The 23303-nt window shown below is 42.4% G+C and overlaps 1 protein-coding gene across 2 annotated transcripts in view; it reads right to left on the reverse strand.

Moving 5' to 3' along the window:
- LOC133136142 (immunoglobulin lambda-1 light chain-like) overlaps window positions 1-23303 on the reverse strand; it is a 99102-nt gene that overhangs the window by 750 nt on the left and 75049 nt on the right. The window contains exons 3-5 of one of the 2 annotated variants that reach the window (XM_061253397.1): window positions 4806-4847; window positions 2001-2285; window positions 326-430 (exon numbers count right to left, since the gene is read on the reverse strand). In XM_061253397.1, coding sequence (XP_061109381.1) covers window positions 326-430; window positions 2001-2285; window positions 4806-4847 — 432 coding nt within the window. Of the gene's footprint in view, window positions 1-325; window positions 431-2000; window positions 2286-4805; window positions 4848-7735; window positions 7785-23303 lie in introns of both variants that reach the window. The other variant, XM_061253396.1, reaches the window with a different exon arrangement.

The following is a 23303-nucleotide window of genomic DNA, read 5'->3' on the forward strand; positions in this document are numbered from 1 at the left end:
TCAACAATTTCTTTCTTAGGCACGTGAATAGTGAATATTCAGAACTAAGCTACTGCACAGTCATGAATGTCAGTTGGAGTCAATGGTCCTATGTTTTCTAGAAATTTTTTCGAAACGAAATTCAGAGTACTCAAAGATGCTCCTGCAGATGGTTTAATCAATCCTAAATCAAGGATGATATTTACATTATTAATTAGAACATTGTTAGGAAATGCATCCAGCTATGTTGTTCCCGGATTTTAGACAATGATGGTTGTGGCATATAAAACACAGGGGCATTTCAGTTGTTAAGACTTATATAAAAATACTTCAAATTTAGTCTAACCGTCTGATAAGGTCTGATACGGTCCTGTATCATTGCAGGCTGGCAAAGCCCTCCTTGGGTTATCTTGTGGGACTGGGCCCTTAGGGTCTTCTCTTTCCGTGCTACCTAAACAAAAATAGGATAAAAAAATGTATTGCAGCATATCAACCAAAATTGCAGAGACTACATCTTATTTGTTGCCAGAATTGACTGTGAACCCATTGATTTCAGCATGGCATTTTCACAGAGTGTGTGCATGCAAGTGTGCAATACAATGTGTATATATATATATATATATATATATATATATATATATATATATATATATATATAGATTGTGCCGTGACAAAGTATTTCCTCTATTATTGTACATTTTTCAGACTGGACGGTGTCAGATATTTATAGAAAATGTAATATTCGACAAAGGAACCTGAGAAAACCCAAAACATTTATTCTTATATAAAAATTAGCCGGTCTCCCAGCTTGTGCCATCGGGCCCCTCCAGCTGGTCCAGAATGCTGCAGCCCGCCTGATCACCAGTCAGCCCAGGTCAGCTCATGTCACCCCACTCCTCATTTGCCATTTGCCTCCACTGGCTTCCTATTGCCACACGCATCCGATTCAAGGCCCTAGTGTTGGCATTTCAGGCTGCCAAAGGGACTGCCCCACCTTACATCCAATCCTTAATCACTCCCTACTCCCCAGCTAGACCACTCCGGTCTGCCAGCTCTGGTCGCCTTATGGTTCCCTCACTATGAGCACCTGGCGGTCCAGCTGCACGTTCACGCCTGTTTTCCGTTCCGGTTCCTCAGTGGTGGAATGACTTGCCTACCACTGTCAGGACAGCAGAATCCCTCCCCCTATTCTGATGCAGACTAAAAACACACCTTTTCAAACTGTACCTCAGACCTACCTCCTGATCCCTATCCCTCTTGTCTAACCCAAAAAAATAAAAAAAATAAAAATAGAATTGCACTTATGATGACTGTATGTTTAGAACAGCACTTCATGTGTATTTTACTAGTCATGGATGTGTTGCTTTAACTTGTGGAAGAACCTATGCACTTGTAAGTCGCTTTGGATTAAAAGCGTCTGCCAAATGACTAAAATGTACATGAAAATGTAAATTTATTGTTTCATTGATTTCATGAAAAATGTTATCAAACATCCATGTCCAAAACCCCTCACACTAACATTGCCATGTTTGACTTTTGGAATAATGTTCTTATTGCAAAATGCTGTACTTGGTTTCCACCAGAAAAAAAAGATCCACTCTTGACTCATCTATCCATACAACATCATCTGAAAAGGCATAATGATCTTCCAGGCGCTGCTTTGCAATTGTGAGATGAGCATTGATGTTTCTCTTGGTCATCAGTTGTTTCCACCTTGCTAGTCTCCCATGAATCCCTTCTTTGCCCAATATCTCTTTCTTATTGTAGATTCAGGAACGCTGATATAGGCTAGACAGACCTGCAGGTCTTTGGATATTCTTTTGGTGGTTTGAACTTTTTTCATTAAAGAAATGAAGTAGTCATTTAAAAATGTATTTTGCGCTTATTCAGATCTGAACCCATTCTGTGAGAAAATACATAGTAGAGCAAATACTTTTTCATGGCAGTGTGTATCTAGACAATCCCGTTCGTGAGGGATTTTATAATAATGTGGAGCCTATAATTTAATTAATTTACCCTACCTGTCCGTTTCGGTATCTCCAATTCCTTGGATGGAATTTCATGTTCCACCTGACATGTGTGTTTCATCTCTGCCTTACTTTCATCGATTATTAATATACTGGCGCTACCATCCTCTATTTCATGTGCCAGAACTTCCGCCTCGGGAATTTCCCGATCTTCTTCTTTCCATTTGAATCTGACGAAGGCCGGATACATGCCCTGGGCGATGCAAACCAAGGCTGTCTTTCCATCTTGCGGTTTAGTTGGTGGGTAAACGACCACAGCCGGGGCTTTCTTTGGAGTGTCTGCGAAATCATAATGAATGAATGAATGAATGAATTAATTAATTAATTATTGTACACTGAGAGACAATTCAGCGGCACATACACAATTTCAAGACAGCTATTTAAAAATTGATGTGAAAATCATAGATGTGAAAATCATTTGAATCGCTTGCAGCATTTCACTGATCGACATTACCTGGCCTTTCCTAATCACAAAAAGGATCCAGATGTGTTCTAGAGGTAAGCCTTCGCAGCGCTACGTCGTTCGTAAATTGTATCTTAAGCTGTACCTTAACGTTTCAGTGTTTCCCGAAACGTTCTTAGCTAAGTATACTTTCTGTACGTCGTACTTTCGTAAGGTTGGTCTGGACCACTCTTAGATATACTTGTTATCGATGTTGTCAGCTCACTCCGTTAGTGGCCACCACTGTTAAGACCGCAAGCCTCTGAAATCAGCTGTTGCTCATAGTTACATCTCAATTTGTTAAGCAATACGTACATTAATAATTCTACAGTTGTAGTTGGCTAATAATATTACTAAAATACCACCTTAATGGGACTGTTTTCATGCAAATAAGAAACAAAAATAGTTTAACCTTAGTTATTTCTGAGTTTTTCGGACACCGTGGTCCTAAAACTGGAAAATAATGTTTCATGTGTTTGCAATACATAATGAAAATGTAACTAAGAAGTTTGTAGTGACAAATTGTACTTCCTTCAACATTACTAAAACTGGACAATACACCAATTTATGCTATTGTGGCAGTTTGAATATCCTTTTAAATCAACCAAAAATAAGTAGTAGAACATAATATTACTTTCCCAAAACTGCTAATGTCTAAAATAACGCACATTTGTTGTAGGGTAGAGGAAATAGTTTTTAGATAGGCTAGAAATTTTTTTCTGTTTTAAGTTAATTCATTCATTCATTATCCTAACCCGCTTATCCTGAACAGGGTCGCAGGGGGGCTGGACATTGGGCAAAAGGCAGGAACATACCCTGGACAGGTCGCCAGTCAATCGCAGGGCACACACACGTATTCACTCACACACGCATACACTCATACACTCATACCCACGGGCAATTTAGACTTTGTTTGTGTGGTTGTGTGGTTAAAAAAAGATATACTTTGTTGTACGTCGCTCTGGATAAGAGCGTCTGCCAAATGCCAATAATGTAATGTAATATACCCGTACGACCAATGGTCACAAGAGGCCAATCTGAAGTCAATCTCCGTCTGAAGTCAAGCAGAATGTGGTGGTCAATTGAAAGCAGTACTCAGATCCAACATCACCACGATATAAAACCTATTCCATTCTGTATTTTTAATAATGTATTTCTTTCTTTCTTTCATTAACGACTCTAATGCCGTTTATGTGTTATGGTGAGCATGGAGCCCAGATGGATTTTATTTTTTTCAAAAATACAGTGTGTGTTCAGAAAGTCATTTAACTGTTTGCATACTGATTTTTCAAGAAACTTACTGGTTACTAATTACCAAAGAATCAAGGTTTTCATGAATACAAGCCTGATTGTAAAGAGCAATTCGCGGTAAGCACATCCTCTGAGAGACAGTTAAAAAAGTTTTTTTTTATGTGAACAAAGGGATATTGTAGGTTGAAGAGCTTAGTACAGATGGAACTTCAGTAAGCAGACATCAAATTCATTACACGTAGTAAAGTACTTCAGAATATATAGCATAAGGTGATGTATCAGACTATCAAAAGTAGATGTGGATTTGTTTTGTGGTTGTTAATAATGCCTGAGATAAATTTACAAACATTACTGCTTGGCATTATTTTACAAGAATTAAGGCACTCTCTATAGATATCAAAGTGTAGCCTACATTAAGTTTTGCTTTTCTCGAATTTCTCACTGCTTTATGGCAGTGTCTTTTTAGCTGTCTTCTTAGTTGATATCCATCAAACATGGCTCTGGGCTAAATTTAAGAATGCACTGAAGAATCACTAACATCTCGAGTTTTGATCGCTATTTCAGGTTTTTAGAGGAGGACGAATCACAACATATTTACACATAGAGTCGGACATGTTCCTAAGCCCTTTAACTCATACAAAACTCTCCTGTCGTTGTATTTACATTGGTTCATTCTATCGTCTAATTTAAATTCCAAACCAAGTTCCATCTCCAAATAATACTATGTTACCCCAAATGCCAATGGGTAAATATGTATGCATACCCTTTTGTTTTTCAAATTTGAATGGTAGGCTATTATTATTATTATTATTATTATTATTATTATTATTATTATTATTATTATTATTATTATTATGTTTTAAAGTAACCACAATAGAGTATTCAAGACTCAGCAAACAATGATGCTTTACCGTAATCGTAAGCATAAAAAGGCGACGCATGAAGCTTCTCACTTTACTATTAAATTAATATTAAAACAAAAAGTATTGGATCAAATCACATGAGGGAAAGTTTTCGCCAGGATGCTTCGAATTACTTGCATTTTAAAAAATGCGATTACCGCTGAAGTACAGTTTAGATTAGACTATAAACACAGAGTCACTTACCTGAGACAATTAATCTTGTCCCTGACCCAAATATTTTGACGTTGTCCACAGTGCTACCCGAAATAGCAAAAACTTAAGGAGTAACAAAAATCGTTATTTTCTGTTTTCTCGCACACGCGTGGGCTAGCCAACTGAATATGAAATATTTAATCTGCAAACGCGAGAAACTTTCGTGTCAACAACTCAGTATGCGTAAACTACAAAAGTAGTTTGGATTGGCTTGCAATTGGCTATGCAACAGCATGAATTCTACGCTGAATGAACTACAAAATATACACTATCAGAAAAACTGGTTATTTGCCTTCTTTCCATTGAGGAACCCCTTTTAGTTATTTATGGAACCCTCTTTCCTATGTGTGAAGTCTGAAAGCTCCGAGCCGAAGAACAATTTTGCCAGACAGTTGAACTAGATTTGGCGTCAGGGACTATGATAGCCTAATTGTACCAAAACATGACCACTCACTAAAACTGAAACACTGTCAGTAAACCCAAGAAAATCTATTTAACATGAATGAATGAAGTAGTCTACTTACCACTCACTACAAGTTCGGTCCCAGACCCAAATACTTTAACGAGTGTGCCGCTACCCACAGCAATAACGAGCTTTACAAAAACAACTGCATCTAATAGGGGTCAGTTTCCCGATTGCGACGCATCTTGACAATGCACGACATCATTTCAAGACAGCTTTTGAAAATTTCGCATGCGTTTCCCAAAACATGACGTGAGGGGAATAACTGTAAATAGTTACTTGATAGTTTACATTACAAAATTAGAACCACACACCCAAACCTGAAAACCCACACCATTATTATTCTTTTCTAATAGAATGGTTTCATTCATTATCCTAACCCGCTTATCTTGAACAGGGTCGCAGGGGGGCTGAAGCCTATCCCAGCATACATTGGGCGAAAGGCAGGAATACACCCTGGACAGGTCGCCAGTCCATCGCAGGGCACACACACCATTCATTCACTCACTCATGCCCACATGCCCACATGCCCACATGCAATCTAGACTCTCCAATCAGCCTAACTAGCCTGCACGTCTTTGGACTGTGGGAGGAAGCCGGAGTACCCGGAGGAAACCCACGCAGACACAGGGAGAACATGCAAGCTCCGCACGGAGAGGCCCCGGCCGACGGGGATTCGAACCCAGGACCTCCTTGCTGTGAGGTGGCAGTGCTATTCACTGCACCATCCGTGCCGCCTATCGGTTTAAAGTTTTCTCGGGTAAATAATTTGTACTCTACCATAGCCTACAAAGGGATTTAACATGACACACGCAAGAAAATGCGCCTACTACTTGAGTAACATGTTTCGGGAAACACTCGTAAAATGAGCAAAACATTCTTACCGCTACGTCATGCTTAGGGAAACTCATCCCTCACCATTTGCACCAAGGAGTGGAATGTCAGTTTTTTTCGCTGTTTAGTTGAAAAATCTTGTGGGACATCCATAATGATTCATATCTTCAAAACAATGGATTAAAGATCTCAGAGGACCCAGGTCATGAGTGGATGAATACATTTAGAGTTGCGTATCATCAGCATACTTGTTAAAATGAATGTAATGCTTCCTAATAACATCCCTGAGAGCATGTACAAATTAGACAATAGTGGACCCAAGAATTGACAACTGCGGGACCCCACGTGATATTCTGAATTTGTTTGTGTGGTTGTGTGGTTGCCCTGGGAAAAGTAAAAAAATATATACCCGTACGACCTATGGTCACAAGAGGCCAATCTGCGTCTGAAGTCAGGCAGAATGTGGTGGTCAATTGAAAGCAGTACTCAGATCCAACATCACCACGATATAAAACCGATTCCATTCTGTTTTTTTTTTAAATGTATTTCTTTCTTTCTTTCATAAACAACTCTAATGCCGTTTATGTGGTATGGTGAGCATGGAACCCAGATGGATTTTTTAAATTTTAAATACAGTGTGTGTTCAGAAAGTCATTTAACTGTTTGAATACAGATTTTTCAAGAAACTTACTGGTTACTAATTACAAAATAATCTAGGTTACTTTTCATGAATACAAGTATGATTGTAAAGAGCAATTTACGGTAAGCACATCCTCTGACAGACAATTAAAACAGTTAGTCAAATGTGAACAAAGGGTTACTGTAGGTTGAAGAGCTTAACACAGATGAAACTTCAGTAAGCAGACAAATTCATTACATATAGTAAAGTACTTCAGAATATATAACATAAGGTGATGTATCAGACGATCAAAAGTAGAAAAAAAACGTTTTTGTATTTGTTTTGTGGTTGTTGGGGTCGTTGGACCCCCTCGAAAACGAGATGGCTAATCTCTAGGGGTTATCCATTAATAAATTTGAAATTTGAAATTTGTTAATAATGCCCGAGATAAATTTACTAAAATTACTGCTTGGCATTATTTTACAAGAATTAAGGCACTCTCTATAGATATCAAAGTGTAGCCTCCATTAAGTTTTGCTTTTCTCCAATTTCTCACTGCTTTATGGCAGTGTCTTTCTAGCTGTCTTCTTGGTTAATATCCATCAAACATGTCAATGGGCTAAATTGAAGAATGCATTGAAGAATCACTAACATCTGGAGTTTTGATCGCTATTTCAGGTTTTTAGAAGAGAAACAACCATCACAACATATTTACACAAAGCAGTCGGATGTGTTCCTAAGCCCTTTAACTCATACAAAACTCTCCTGTCGTTGTATTTACATTGGTTCAGTATATTGTCTAATTTCAAATTCCAAACCAAGTTCCATCTCCAAATAATACGATGTTAACTCAAATGCCAATGGGTGAATATGTATGTATACCCTTTTGTCTTTCAAATTTGAATGGTAGACTATTATTATTATTATCGAATTACTTGCATTTAAAAAAATGCGATTACCGCCGAAGTACAGTTTAGATTAGATTATAAACACAGAGTCACTTACCTGAGACAATTAATCTTGTCCCTGACCCAAATATTTTGATGTAGTAGCCCTGAGTCCCACAGTGCTACCCGAAATAGCAAAAACTTAAGGAGTAACAAAAATAGGTATTTTCGGTATACATTATCAGAAAAAAATGGTTATTTGCCTTCTTTCCATTGAGGATCCCCTTCTAGTTTTTTTATGGAACCCTCTATCCTCGGTGTGAAGTCTGAAAGCTCCGAGCCGAAGAACAATTTTGCCAGACAGTTGAACTAGATTTGGCGTCAGGAACTATGATCGCCTAATTGTACCAAAACATGACCACTCACTAAAACTGAAACACTGTCAGTAAACCGAAGAAAATAAATTCAACATGAATGAATGAAGCAGTCTAATTACCACTCACTACAAGTTCGGTCCCAGACCCAAATACTTTAACGCCGCTACCACAGCAATAACGAGCTTTACAAAAACAACTGCATCTAATCGGGGTGAGTTTCCCGATTGCGACGCATCTTGAAAATGCACGACATAATTTCAAGACGGCTTTTGAAAATTTCGCATGCGTTTCCCAAAACATGACGTGAGGGGAATAACTGTAAATAGCTACTTGATAGTTTACATTACAAAATTAGAACCACTCTCCCAAAACTTAAAACCCACAACATTATTTTTTGTTTTATTAACAGAATGGTTTTATTAATTAATTAATTAATTAATTCAACCATCCATCCATCCATTATCTGAACCCGCTTATCCTGATCAGGGTCGCAGGAATACACCCTGGACAGGTTGGCAGTCCATCGCAGGGCACACACACCATTCACTCACACATTGAAACCTATAGGCAATTTAGACTCTCCAATCAGCCTAACCTGCATGTCTTTGGTCTGCATTTTGCTTGGGTTTCTCGTCAGCTTGTATTAAGCCAATACCTTCTGCTTGTAAAACAGCAGAGGACACAGGACTTGCAGGTTGTTGAGGCATTTTGAGCGGAGTGTCCCTCTTTCTTTCTCTCTCCTTTTTGCTCCTTGTCTCCCTCTCTCTTTGAAGGTCTGTTGTGAATCCCAAGTACCAGTGGCTTGACCGCGGCTTTGGTGGATGAACAGGCTGGCGGACCAGGCCGGACCGACAGCATTTTGGGGCTAGGCAGGTACCAGTGGTCTGACCAAGGCCTGCCGAACACCAAACGCCAAAGCCGACGCAGTGCTTGGAGGATCCCCTGCCTGAAGTCTCTTGCCGTTTGGAGGAAGAGCCACGACTGCTGCAGAACGCCTTTTTGCCAAGGACCAGAGGGGAGTTTCCAGAGCTGCCCGGAGAGATCTCCCGGATAGGGTTGCTCTCCGGGCCACCACCAGCTTTCCTTTGCTGGGCCTTTGCCATTCTTGCTCCGCTCTCCCTCTGGTCTTCCAGGCTCTGCAGCAGCTCCACCTGAGGCTCCCTGAAGACGAGGCTGAGGAGCAGGCAGATGGGGGACCAAGGACCGAGGACCTCCCTCAACCAGATGACGCTGACCGGATCCAGCTCTGCCATCCTTGCAAGGATCCAACGCTTGGCCTCTTCTACGAGGAAGGGAGGTGCCACTGCACCAGGGGAGCTGATCATTGATCAGCTAATTCTGTGGTTGCTTTCTGGTCCCCTTGGGACAACATCACTGAGCACTGCATCTGTTTTCTCTTCCAACTGCTAAAGGTCCGGCCCAAGATGTCTCAAGCCTGACCCCTCTGCAGTTGGGGGGGTATGTCATATCCCCAGCACCATCATGCTGGGGAGACACCGGGGCGTGGTGTTTTATCACGGCATGCAAAAGCTGTGCAGGAACTGCAGCGAATTAGGTCACTTGGCCGCAGCCTGCACAGTGATCACGAGCATGAGACCAGGGCGTCCCGGGATCCGAGGCCCTGTAATCTCTTCGGGGTGAGGGGGCACGCAAACAGGTCTGACAAAAGTACAGTCTGACAACACACCCACCCAAGCACCGTGCACGGCACAAGACCTTCCTTGTAGCACTAATCCTGGAACCCCTAACAGCACAGTTCCCCTGATCACCCTATCCCCAATCACCATTGTAAAAGAGGAGCCTGACTCCAACATCCTCATCACGGTGGAGGAGTCAGACTCCTCAACCACAGACTCCGAGGACACCATCACACCCTGGCAGAAGGCAATTTCAAAAAAGGGCAAAAGAATGCGTTCACCCAAAACAGCTAATCATAATCTTCCCACCCAGCCTACAAACCCGGCAATAATACGCCAAACTAAACTAGCAAAAAGAGCCGTCATAACAAATTTAAAAGAAACCTCACAAATCTCCGCCAGGCCAAATCCCCTACCTCGCCCAAATAAACCAACCCCACCACCATCAAAGACAAGACAAACTGGCCACCACACCTCCAGCACTTTTCACCCCAGACCCACTAAGGACCAGCCAGCCCCCGCTCCAGACTCTGGAAAAGGGTCATTAACATCATCTGTCCCCCAGGGCCCTCCAGGGGCTGGGGGGAAGCCTGGGGCAAGAACATCTGCCCCCACCTCTCCAGGACGGAACCTCCCATGCAGTCAGGAGGGGAGGCCTATGGGGACACATGGTCAGGGGGTGAGTAGGCACCACAATAACCCGGATACAATCTTTTCCACAATAGATCAAATGTGCCATAAAATCACCAGTAACAACTCCGGTCCACCAGACACACACAAAAAATAAAAACACTTATGACAAATACAATCACCTTTACAACACTCAACACCTGTAGTATCAAACACCCAGACAAACGTTCAACAGTTTTCACCATTCTTTCACAAATCCCCTCGGACGTCGTCCTGCTCCAGGAATGTGGCATTCCGTTCCAGGAGTTGGATGGTGTTCTGGGCGGGGGGGGGATGGAGAATGGGTGACTCTCTCTGGTCTGGCTCTCATAGAGCTGATGGGGTCGGCACGTTGACGAAGAACCCCTTTGTTAAAATAACAGCACACAACATTGTAGAGAGTGGGCGAATCCTCGTCATCGATTTCGATGTCGGGGGTTCCCCACTCAGGGTCGTTAACATGTACGGCCCCACCAGCATGGCCGAGAGAGTCTCCTTTTTCACAAAATTACTGCCCATATTACACACCACAATGCCCGTTGTCGTGGGGGGAGACTTCAACTGCGCTTTAAGAGATGAGGACCGGAGCAAACCAAGACCGGATCGCTCCAGCACCCTGCTACGGTCCCTCATCAAGGATTTCTCCCTCTGCGACACCGGGGGCGCCTCTCCTCCCCAGCACACGTTTGTGAGTTCCTCTGGCTCCTCCTCTTCCAGAATTGACATGTTTCTGCTCTCCCCAGGCCTGAGGGTGCACAGCTATTCCACCAAGGCGGTGCACTTCTCGGACCAACACATGGTGACGGGGTCCCTGGTCTGGGAGAAATCTATAACCGTGGGTAAGGGGCTCTGGCGAATGAACATCAGACATCTCCAAGACCCCCAGGTGCATCTCTCCTTCTCGAGAAGATACCGGGAGTGGGTGAGTCTGAAACATCTCTTTGACTCCCCGGTGGAGTGGTGGGAGATGGTGAAATGTGAGTGCGGGGCTACTTCCGGGCAGTCGGGCGGAGGAAGGCGAGGGAAAGGAGGGCAGTTGTTGAACACCACAATGCTGCCCTCCAAAGACTAAGCCTCCTCCAGTCCCGAGGCCTGGATGTTAGCAGCGAAATTGCGCAAGCTCGGCAGAGCCTCACCACCCTCTACCGGGAAGAGCAGAAGAAACAGACCTTCCGCTCCAAACTCCAGGGCTTCAAGGAGGATGAGAAGTGCACACGGTTCTTCTTCCGCAGGGCACGGACCAAGACGAATAACATCTTGTCTCTCTATAACAGCAGAGGTGTGGTGGTGTCTGAAGAGGCGGAGGTCCGGGAGGTGGCCAGGGAGTTCTACAAGGGCCTTTACAGCGAGAGGCCCTCAGACGGGGCTGTCATGGACACCTTCCTGGACTGCCTGGACAGACGCCTGGGAGATGAGCAGATGGAAGCGGAGTTGAGCATTGAGGAGCTCACCAGGGCCATGCACTCCCTGAACACACACAAATCTCCGGGTCCTAATGGAATCCCAGTTTTACCAGGCTCAATGGGATCTCCTGAAGGAGGACGTGGCGGAAGTGTTCAGGGCTGCGAACAGGGAGGGGCGGTTAGGTGCCTCGCTGAGACAGAGCTCAGTAGCTCTTGTCCCAAAGAAAGGGGACCTGAAGGACCTCCGCTACTGGTGGCCGATCAACCTCCTCTCAGTCGACTATAAGATCATGGTGAAGGCACTAATGAGGAGGTTCCAAGGCCTGATAACATTGGTGATCTGACCGGACCAGTCTTGTAGTGTGCAGGGGAGGTCCATAAATGACAACCTGCTCCTCGCAAGGGATTTAATCATCCACTCTGGGGAGCGGAGGTCCCCCTTGTGCCTTCTCAGTCTAGATCAGGAGGAGGTATTTGACCGGGTAAGTCATGTGTGCTTGGAGAGAGTGCTGAAGAGAATGAACATTCCTGGCCCCCTCCTGCGCTGGACAAAAATTTGTCTGACAGAGATAACGGGCAGAGTGGTTGTTAATTGGCAACCCTCTGCCCCGTTCGCAGTCAGGTCTGGCGTCAGGCAGGGGTGCCCTCTAGCCTCTCTTCTGTATGTCATCGACCTGGAACCGTTCCTCCAGGCCATCAGGGTCAATCCAGGGCTGGTGGGCTATCCACTACCTGGAGCTGGTGGGGGAACGGTTGAAGGAAGGTGATGGCGTACATGGACGACATTTCCATCGAGGAAGTGAGGAGATTCCTTCCCTGTGCGTAGGAATACCATCAAGCTGGGGGTGACCTTCCAGGCTGACGGAGGAGGGAGAACCAGCTGCGAGGGAGCCCTCCGCCATGTCCAAAATAAAATGCAGAGTGCACGGCCCTTGATCATGGTGGGTAAGATCCTTGTCCTGAAGGCAATTGTCCTACCCATTCTGCTCTATGTGGGGAGGGTGTTTCCCCCAGAAAAAGCCACCGGGAAGCTAATCACCCGGATGGCTTTTTGCTTTGTCTGGGGGAGGACTATGGAAAAGCTAAAACGTGTCACCCTCCACAAGGAGGAGCGGAATGGGGGGCGGGGGGTCCCAGACATCGTAAACATCATTATGGTGCAGGGTCTGGCCACCCTTGTCCAGAACTTAGGGAAGGTGGGTAAGGCCTCTGGTACCTTCGCCAGGTACTATGCCACCCCCTTCATCAGAGCAATGGGCTTGGGTGTGCTGGACCTCACCATACCGTATAGCTGGGACCCCCCCCCCCCCCAGACCTGGACCCGCAAGTCATCTGGGCAAATGTGACACACAAGTGTCTTACCAATAAACAAAAAGACATTCCTTGGATGACAGCCCATAGGTGTCTCCCCACTAGAACTTCCATGTATCGCCGGCACTTAGCCCTGACTGAACGCTGCCCCCACGGATGCACTGACTCAGAACGCATTTACCATCTGTTCTGGGAGTGGCCAGGCGGGTCTGGGGCCTTGTTTGTTCCTCATTCTCCCTAAGCAGGTTCCTGCCAAGGTCCTCCCTGATGGCTGAGGGCATCCTCTATGGTCCGCCGGGGCGATGCAAGACCACCGAGCTCCAGCGTCAGTGGAGGATCATTAACACCGTAAAACAGGTCCTGTGGGAGACGAGGAACATCAAGGTCTACCAAAAAACAACTGTAGACCTGATCACTCTCCGGAGGAGGATCCAAAACCTCCTCCAAGACAGCGTGATGTTGGACATTCACATCAATAAGACCCTGGCGAGAGAGAAATGGGGGGTGGACCACTGGAAAGAGCTGGTTATATAGTCCACCACTCCCTAAGAGGGGCAAGAAGTCCTCAACACCTGCTCAACCCGAGCAAGATGATCCCCCTTTTTTATATTCTTGCCCGTTTTGGGTTATCTTAAAACTCACCCTTTGTTTTCCTTTTGTTTTGACTTGATTTTGTTAAAGATTTGTAATATTTAGTCTCTCATTTGGGTGGCACGGATGGCGCAGTGGGTAGCACTGCCGCCTCACAGCAAGGAGGTCCTGGGTTCGAATCCCCGTCGGCCGGGGCCTCTCTGTGCGGAGTTTGCATGTTCTCCCCGTGTCTGCGTGGGTTTCCTCCGGGTACTCCGGTTTCCTCCCACAGTCCAAAGACATGCAGGTTAGGCTGATTGGAGAGTCTAAATTGCCCGTAGGTATGAGTGTGTGAGTGAATGGTGTGTGTGCCCTGCGATGGACTGGCGACCTGTCCAGGGTGTATTCCTGCCTTTCGCCCAATGTATGCTGGGATAGGCTCCAGCCCCCTGCGACCCTGTTCAGGATAAGCGGGTTCAGATAATGGATGGATGGATGGAGTCTCTCATTTGTTTAGTTTCCACACCTTTTTCTAAAGTTAGGTTTCATTTCAATGAGATTTGTTGTCTAGTTTTGAAATTAGTGCCTGTTTTTGTTAAAATCATTATTTTGTGTTATTGAGTGTGTTTTAAAAAGGAAAAAGATTTTACAGTGTAAAGAAATTATAATAACCAATGTCTTTGGACTGTGGGAGGAAACCGACGCGGACACGAGGAGAACATGCAAACTCCACACAGAGAGGCCCCGGCCACCGGGGATTCGAACCCAGGACCTCCTTGCTGTGAGGCAGCAGTGCTACCCACGGCACCATCCATGCCACTACCATCATTGCAATTATTGCTGCTACTGCATATAATTTGCTAATATTACAAATTATAGTCCATTGGTGAGTGACTTACTGCATATCAAATTATATATTATCTATTCATTATCCTAACCCACTTACAGTGCATCCGGAAAGTATTCACAGCGCTTCACTTTTTCCACGTTACAGCCGTATTCAATGATTTAATTCATTTTTTTCCTCCAAACTCTACACACAATACCCCATAATGACAATTGATTTCTTAGTTTTTTATTTTTTATAAATTTGCAAAAATTTCCTGTTGTAATTATGGGGTGTTGTGTGTAGAATTTTGAGGAAAAAAATGAATTTATTCCATTTTGGAATAAGGCTGTAACATAACAAAATGTGGGAAAAGTGAAGCGCTGTGAATACTTTCTAGATGCACTGTATCTATGGGCAATTTAGACTCTCCAATCAGCCTAACCTGCATGTCTTTGGACTGTGGGCGGAAACCCACAGAGACACAGGGAGAACATGCAAACCCCACACAGAGAGGCCCCGGCCGACAGAGATTCGAACCCAGGACCTCCTTGCTGTGAGGCAGCAGTGCTACCCACTGCACCATCCATGCCACTACCATAGTTGCAATTATTGCTGCTACTGCATATAATTTGCTAATATTACAAAGTATAGTCCATTAATACATTTTTAAAAATACGTTTTGAGTGACATGGATGTTTCACAACTTTTTCAAACATCTGGGATCTGAGGGCAAAATGAGGAAAACTGGTGACTGTGCCATGCTCTGACATTTGTGTCATTTTAATCAACTCTATAAACAGTGATTCCAAAGTGTTTCCTGTCTTTGCTTTCAGCACAAACTCCGCTACAATAATATGGCAACAGTAAGTTGGTCAGAATCATATGTTGGTTGTAAATTGCTTTTGAATCACTCAAATTGTAAATAGTAGCTTTGAGAACTTACATGGATGCTGTTAAAAACACATACTAATCAATTGTAATGAAATTTTTGGATTACTGAAATTTGTTCATCTAGGTCGTGGGTATCAAAAGATTACAAAATATTGTATCAAATCCAATTAGAAATGTAAAATATATTTCAAAAACCTAGTGTTGTCACTACTATTTTTCGGTACCAGTTGACAATGAATATGTATGTGGTATGCGGCCCTGCCAGGTAAGTAGGGTTTTCCACACCTGGCCTGACCCCTCCCTACCTCTAAAACAAAGCAATATTCAGTGAGCCATTTAGAAGACAGAAACAAATCTCTTTTTTTGATTCAGGAATTTATTGAAATCACCGTACAAACTATATACAATGAAGATGCCATTCACAAACACCTCTGCTGCAAGCACAAGAGGGCATCACACTCTTTGCGGGATGGACATTTGGAAAAAACAGAGGTATTATTTTAGTGGTAACTTACAAACGCGCATTACTGAATATTCAGACGAACACTGAGAGAAGTTACAATACAGCACACGTATTTACCAATATCATCGTAAGAAATACACTTGCTCTTAGAGTTCGTCTGTTTAGCTCAGTTATTTCTGCTTTTTCTTCGAACGTAGATACAGTAGGCTAATATCGATTGTGCGAGGACACCCAGTTTTAGAATCCTGGCTATGCCACTACACATCACATATGTATTATATTGAGATGCGATTTATATTCATGGACGTTGCAGTACGCACGGAAGAAATGCACTTACTCATGACGTCCAGTGCCATTTTCCGTAATGAAACGTGTTCCGTGATTTAAAAAAAATGTTTTACCTTAAAGAAGCGAATAGCCTATGCTTTTTGTATGTCATTTTATCGTGGTTTACAGTTCTCAAACATGGCATCACCCCTCCCCTGCCAAAGACTAATTATCCCCTCGTTTCAATTTGAATGAAATGGGCTGTAATTCCCGCGGAGCGAAACTGACATATGAGTAAAGATAATTAATCTTATTTAAAACGTTTTAAAACTCGCAATATTATGTGCCAATAGGTGCATTGCGAGGTCAAGATTCTAATGTTTCTGTAAATATGTTCGTTGCATCTGTTTGGTGAAATCTCACAAAGATAATCATCCAAATTAAATGAAAGTTGATCTGATCGTGTCGGTGTCGGCCCGGAGTCCACCGATCTGGTAATCTGAAAGAATCTGAAATCATCAAATAATCATTTTATTATAGCTTCTTAAATGATCTCTGCCATGATGTATCTTAATGATGATCATAACTAAACAAGAAAAAGAATATCCTAGGTGCCAGATCAAGGTCTGAAGACTTAGTAAAGCAGCAGTAAAATATTTTAAATGCATTATTCAGTTATTCAGTCAACAATTTTGGCAATATTCAAACTGAATTTCATCTCACTTTAAGTTTCATTTCATATCTGTAACGACCCCAATATTTACAAATTGCTCATATTGTATACTGTAACCATCCTTTAGAGTGCTTTATTTATCAGAACATTTCTCAAATCATGAATGCATTTGAGTTCAGTCCAACATTCTGCAGTTTAATTTTGTAAATAAACAACTAACCACAAATTAAAATAATCAACATGCAATTGATGTACTTATTGAACTATAGCATGAAATCATAAGAATTTCTTTTTTTTTTTACTTCAAATTCAATACATGACTGAAAAATGGAAGCTGGAAAATATAATAGCCAACCTATACCAACAGCAATATGCTAAACAATGAAAGTAACATCACAATAACCGGTACACAGTTCAACACATTCTGAAAAGAAATTTTGTGTCACGTTTCATGTTTGTCATGTGATGTTGTATGTTTAGTTATTGTCTTGGTTACGTTATTGTCATGTCACGTATTATGTTAGTCTAGTATCACCACGTTTTTATGTTTCGTGTCATGTTATGTTTCATGTTTAGTTGTTGTTACGATTTAATTGTTAGTCTTGCCATGTCATGTTATTTAGTTTATTGTCATATTCGCAAACTTGTTATGTCACAATTTATGTTTCATGTTACGTTGTACTAGTTATTGATTAGCATACACTTTTTCATGTCTTTCTGCAAATCTTGCATTCCTGCTTTCTCTCTCTCCCTTTCTGTCACTCACACCCTAATTGTTTCAATTTCCCTTGTCTACTTACTAACCTATTACTGCTAGATGAGGATTGGGTAATACTAACATTGTAATCATGTGTTCATGTTACCTTACGTTTCTTGTGCATGTCACTTACTAATTTACTAATGCTAGGGCAGGATAGGTTTATTACTAACGATTACTAATTACCTCGTTAACTTCTCAATCCTCCACACCTGATTTCCATTCTCTTGCTGCTCTCAAGCTGATTGTCTACGCCTGACTTCACCTGCATATAAAGCTCAGCTTCATGTCATGTCTTTGTGAAATTGTTGCCTCCTGTTTGTCAGTGCAGCCTGTTAGTGGGTTTTGGCAAGCCGGTGGCTACCTGTTATGAGCCAAGCCTGTTTATTGACCAACGATTATTGACTGTTGACCATTGCCTGCCTGTACCACGCCTTTGCCTGCTGTTTTTGTGCTTTTGCCCTGTGGAGCAGACTTCGGTCTTGACTCTTGCGCCGAGATCGACCCTGAGCCTGCCTACCGTCCACCTGTACTCCTTCCTCGAATAAAGCCCTGACAGGACTTTACTACACCGTTGTTTCTGAGTCATTTTTGGTCCAAACCCCCAACGCACCCGTCTCAGTATGGTAATATTTAAAGATATTTTTACAGATTTCTGATTTATAGGAGGTGCAGTTGTGCATTGTGGGTTAAGCAGCTTTGAAAGATAGTCAGGTCCAGAATTATTGGCACCCTTGATGAAAATGAGCTAAAAAGACTGTAGAAAACAAATAATACCATTACTCAGATATATTGTCATTATCCAACATGTTGAAAATAGATTGTAAGGCCGAAATCTGGCATTATCACTCAGGGCTGGTCAGCTTGCTGGCTTCCTCTGGTATTGTGGAATATGTAGCTGTAAAGTAATTTAGGAGCATGCATCATGAACCCCCTCCTTATCTCCACACCCATACGGGCAGGAGCCCGTGGGGGAAGACTCAGGCCTCCAGTCGTAAAACTCTTACGACAGGGCAACATTCTTTACAGCACGGGAAGGTTTCAGAGGGCACGGCCTGTTAGGCCCTGACCTTCTCCTGAACCCCCCTTCATTGTTCTCTCCCTCTTTACTCAGTCACTAAATGATGTGTACAGCATTGGATGTTTCATGACAAAGTCAGTTTAGATAATATTCATGTTTGGTATTATTCTGATTGTTTCAGTGCGACTGGTGCAATGGTTTTATTTCTGTAACAGCAAACCCTGTACATCATAACCAACCAGGAGAAGCTGTGTGGAGCTCTGCCCCAGTGAAAGCCATGTGCCTCAACCCCCCTGCGCTTCCTGGGGAGGCGTGGCTCCAAATTACAGATGGGTGACTCATTTCTAGGATTAACATCAAAGGCCAGAATTTGGATTTAAGGACAGCAAACTAAGCAATCTGGGAGAATGCAATCAGCCTCCCGTGCACTCCGTGCACGTAGTTTCTACGTACAGGGTGTCTGTAGCCAGACTCCCGTATGTAGCTTTTATTACCAGGTATGACGTTTAAGACTCCGTAATTTGGTTTGCATTGTAATGTTTTTATTTGGAACTAGTATGCAATTACGTGTATGTAACCTGCCTGGTAAAATAAAATTGTTAACTTGATCTGTTTGGTTTTCCTTACTGACACTTAATGTTACACAGGGAATGCGTGGTTTACCCCCTCAAACTGGTCTAGGGAGGATGATTATTTCCACTTACTGTATCACGGCGTATAGCACCCGTAGACCTATGTTGGTAAATCCCTCGCCTCCGCTTGGTAGTTCATTCATGTCGAGCACAGCTGTAGCTATGTTGGTCTGCTTGGGTCCCTAGGCTGTAAACAGATATACCCGAGAGTAGCTATTCCTGCGACCTCTGTAATGACTACAGATAGCTAGTCAGTTCGTGAGACGTGCACATTACGCGCGATGTGACATGCGGTGGTACCAGCAGAGGATTGTTCAGCGAGTTCTTCTCAGTACAGGATTCCTATAGCGATCAAGTCAAAATTATAAATACGACATCCACTAATGTGGATAACTAATCTAAATTATTATTCTAAAATGGAGTCAGATAAACGAAGGTGAATCTATTGGCCCTATTGTGGAGATTCTGGGTCAGCCCCGGACCAGTAAAGAGCGGAAGGCAGAGTGGTACTACTGCCTTTGTATCGTGGTTTGTTTATTGGCTGATCTAGACTGTCTGCATAGGGGCCACTACTTTTTAACCCTATTAGTATTCTTTCAGCAACACCAGAAGGACGAGCACGCTGATACCTTCAGCCCTCGCTAAATTCCGTCGTTGGGTTAGCGTTGGGTTTTACAAGATTACTTTATTAATGATTCAATGGAATTGACCAAAATTACAAATTTTTTGCTTATGGGCTGCCCTCTTCAATTCAGACCACATGTTTTTGATAAGGTTTAAGTTCCGGAGACTGAGATGGCCATTGCAAAACATTGATTTTGTTTTCACGGAACCATTTCTGTGTTGGTTGTGAAATATGTTTGGGGTCATTGTCTTGTTGGAAGGTCCACCTACGGCCAAGTCTCAGCTTCCTGGCAGAGGCACCCAGATTTATGGCTAAAATGTCCTGGTTCTTGGTGGAATTCATTATGCCATTGATCTTAACAAGAGCCGCTGGACCACTGGCAGCAAAACAGCCCCAAAGCATCAATGATCCACCACCATATTTGACGGTAGGTATGAGGTGCTTTTCCTGGCATGCATCCCTTTTTTCACACTAAACATGCTGACGGTGTATATGGCCAAAAAGTATGGTCTCATACTTTTTGGTCTCATCTGACCATAGCATCCTACTCCAGTCATAGTTCCAATGACGTTTTGCAAACTCCAGACGCTTGAATTTGTTGGTTGCTCTCAGTAAGGGCTTTCTTCTTGCAATCCTTCCAAAGAACCTGTTGGTATGGAGGTGGTGTCTTATGGTTGACTTTGAGACTTTGTGACCCCAAGACGCAACTGAAGTCTGCAGTTCATGAACTGTGGTCCTTGGGTTCTTCTTTGCCTCCCGCACCATCTTCCTCACTGTGTGTGGGGGCCACATACACTTGCGTCCTCTTCCTGGCAAGTTTGCAACTGTTCCAGATGTTTGAAACTTTTTGATTATTGCCCTAACAGTGGTTAGTGGTATGTTTAACCGTTTATGTATTTTCGCTTTTGATTTGACAGTTCTTTGACTTTCCCGTTGGTGATGGATGACAAAGGGATTTTACATGTGTGTTACCTCATTTTTATACCCTTGGGAAACAGGAAGTGATGGAAGGCCACAGTACAGTTTTTTAAGACTGAGATTAACTTAAATAAGTAGAATTTTAAGGGTGCCTATAATTTTGACACCTACATTTTTCATAAAAAATAGTACTACTCAATAAAAAGAAAAGAAAATTAGAATAATTAGGACAATAGTATATAATTTTCCCATATGTTTGGACAAAATATAGCTCATTATCTGTGTTGGTTATTTTGTACAGCCTTTTTTGCTCAGTTTCATCAAGGGTGCCAATAATTCTGGACCTGACTGTATATGTATGAAACAAGAACAACTTTTGGTAATGCTTTATTTTACAGCCCATCAATTACCTCATATTTACTGGGTAATTACACAGTTTCTTGTGTAATTATTAGGTTACTACTTTGAGTTCTGTGGTAAGTGCTATGAAACAAAGTCACTAAGTACCATATGCACTATGCAAATATATTTTACAGCCCATTTCATAGTACTTACCTCTGAAATCAAAGTAGTTACACAGTATATGGAAAATAAAGCATTACCCAAGTTTGTGACAGATTCAGTTATCAGGAGAGGGAGCTGCTGTTGTAGTCTGGAGATATATCCATATATCCAATTACTTTTTGAGAGTGAAGTACAAGTAAAATGCTGTAAAATTATATATACTGTATATGTAATAGAGCCTAGGCTAATATACATGTTGAGGTTGTGCCAAAGTGTCATGAATAAGCACTATGATTTGACCCTACAATAAGCATCATTAATAAGTATATAATACTGACATACATGCCTGAGTTAGAGTTTAGTACCAGATCCAAACACATTATACAAATGTCCGTCATCACACTATCAGAAAAATGAATACAATATCTGACCCAAATACTTTCACAATATTTATCTGAAAAGTTTCTATCCCACCCTAAAATACCTGTTAAATACTAAAAATAAAATAGCGAATAACAGATTCATTCATACTCTTTCCTCAGTTTACACCCAATCATGAAGATAGCGACAGTATGTCAGCATGCAATGAGCTATAGTTCAATGTTGCTTGTCATATGCAATATGTTACTCTTGACAAATTTGGTACAGAACCAAACAAATGTATGAATTCTTTCCATGGTTACGCAACACACTGTTCAAGCTATGTTATATGTTTTTTTTTTATTATCAGTTTGTCCATTCTGGAATTCTTCTACACTGTATAATGAATTTAATTTTGTAAGGACAATGCAATTCATGACTTAACGGTCTGTTGAAACATTTGTTGCACGGATAGCTACAGCTTCATATGTTTATGTCTCGCATTCTCATTTAGCTTTAGTGGCACGGATGGTGCAGTGGGTAGCACTGCCACCTCTCAGCAAGGAGGTCCTGGGTTCGAATCCCTGTCGGCCGGGGGGTCTCTGTGCGGAGTTTGCATGTTCTCCCCGTGTCTGCGTGGGTTTCCTCCGGGTACTTCGGTTTCCTCCCACAGTCCAAAGACATGCAGGTTAGGCTGATTGGAGAGTCTAAATTGCCCATAGGTATGCGTGTGTGAGTGAATGGTGTGTGTGGCCTGCGATGGACTGGCGACCTGTCCAGGGTGTATTCCTGCCTTTCGCCCAATGTATGCTGGGATAGGCTCCAGTGGGTTAGGATAATGAATGAATGAACTATTGATAATTGACCATAGCAGCTAATGTCAAAATAAAACATACCTGTTACTGTAAGCTTTGTGCCAGTTCCAAAAATCTGAGCCCCAAGGTCCCACTGCTGCTCATAGCATTGCCAAAACAGACATAATACAACAATGCAAGAACATAAGATAGAGAAACTATTAACTTGCAGTAATCAAAGAAGGATACTCATAGTGTGACTATGAGTTCCTACTGTGTTGAAAGCATAAACAACTCTAAAGACCATAAGGACTCGAATCATTACAAAAATACTCTCCTTGTCGTAATAGTTTTTCATAATTTGATAACACCAGCCTTCTTCATTTCCCAAACTGACATGACTGGCCCCGGATGACCAGTCATTTCTGTTTTGCTGGATATGACAGTTCTTCCTGCAGGAGTGTCACCTGCGTCTCAGTCACTGATCAAAAGAAGAATTGAATGCTATGTAACACATCCATAGTTCTGTAAATACGTAAACAATTTATTTTTACCAACTCTTTCCCTCTGAAATTATAAAATGAGGTATAAAAAGGCATAACTTACTTGAAATTAGGACACACAGAACTGCTGCTCACTAGATGTTTTTTGTTTTTCAAACTATTTGTTTGTTTTGTGTGAAAATCCCAGGAGACCAGCAGTTTCTGAGATACTGAAATCACCCTGACTGGCACCAACAATCATTCCATGGTCAAAGTCACTTAGACCACATTTTTTCCCCATGCTGGTGGTTGATGTGAATATTAACTGAAGCTCCTGAACCGTATCTACATGATTGTATGCATTGTACTGCTGCCACACAATTGGTTGATTTGATCATTAATACATATCTACATTAATAAGTAGGTTCCTAATAAAGTGCTCAGTGAGTGTATTCAGAAATCATACTGTATGCTTCATTTAAAAATATATCAACTCTAATTTG

This window comes from Conger conger, chromosome 9 (assembly GCF_963514075.1).
Source record: "Conger conger chromosome 9, fConCon1.1, whole genome shotgun sequence".
Lineage (NCBI taxonomy): Eukaryota > Metazoa > Chordata > Actinopteri > Anguilliformes > Congridae > Conger > Conger conger.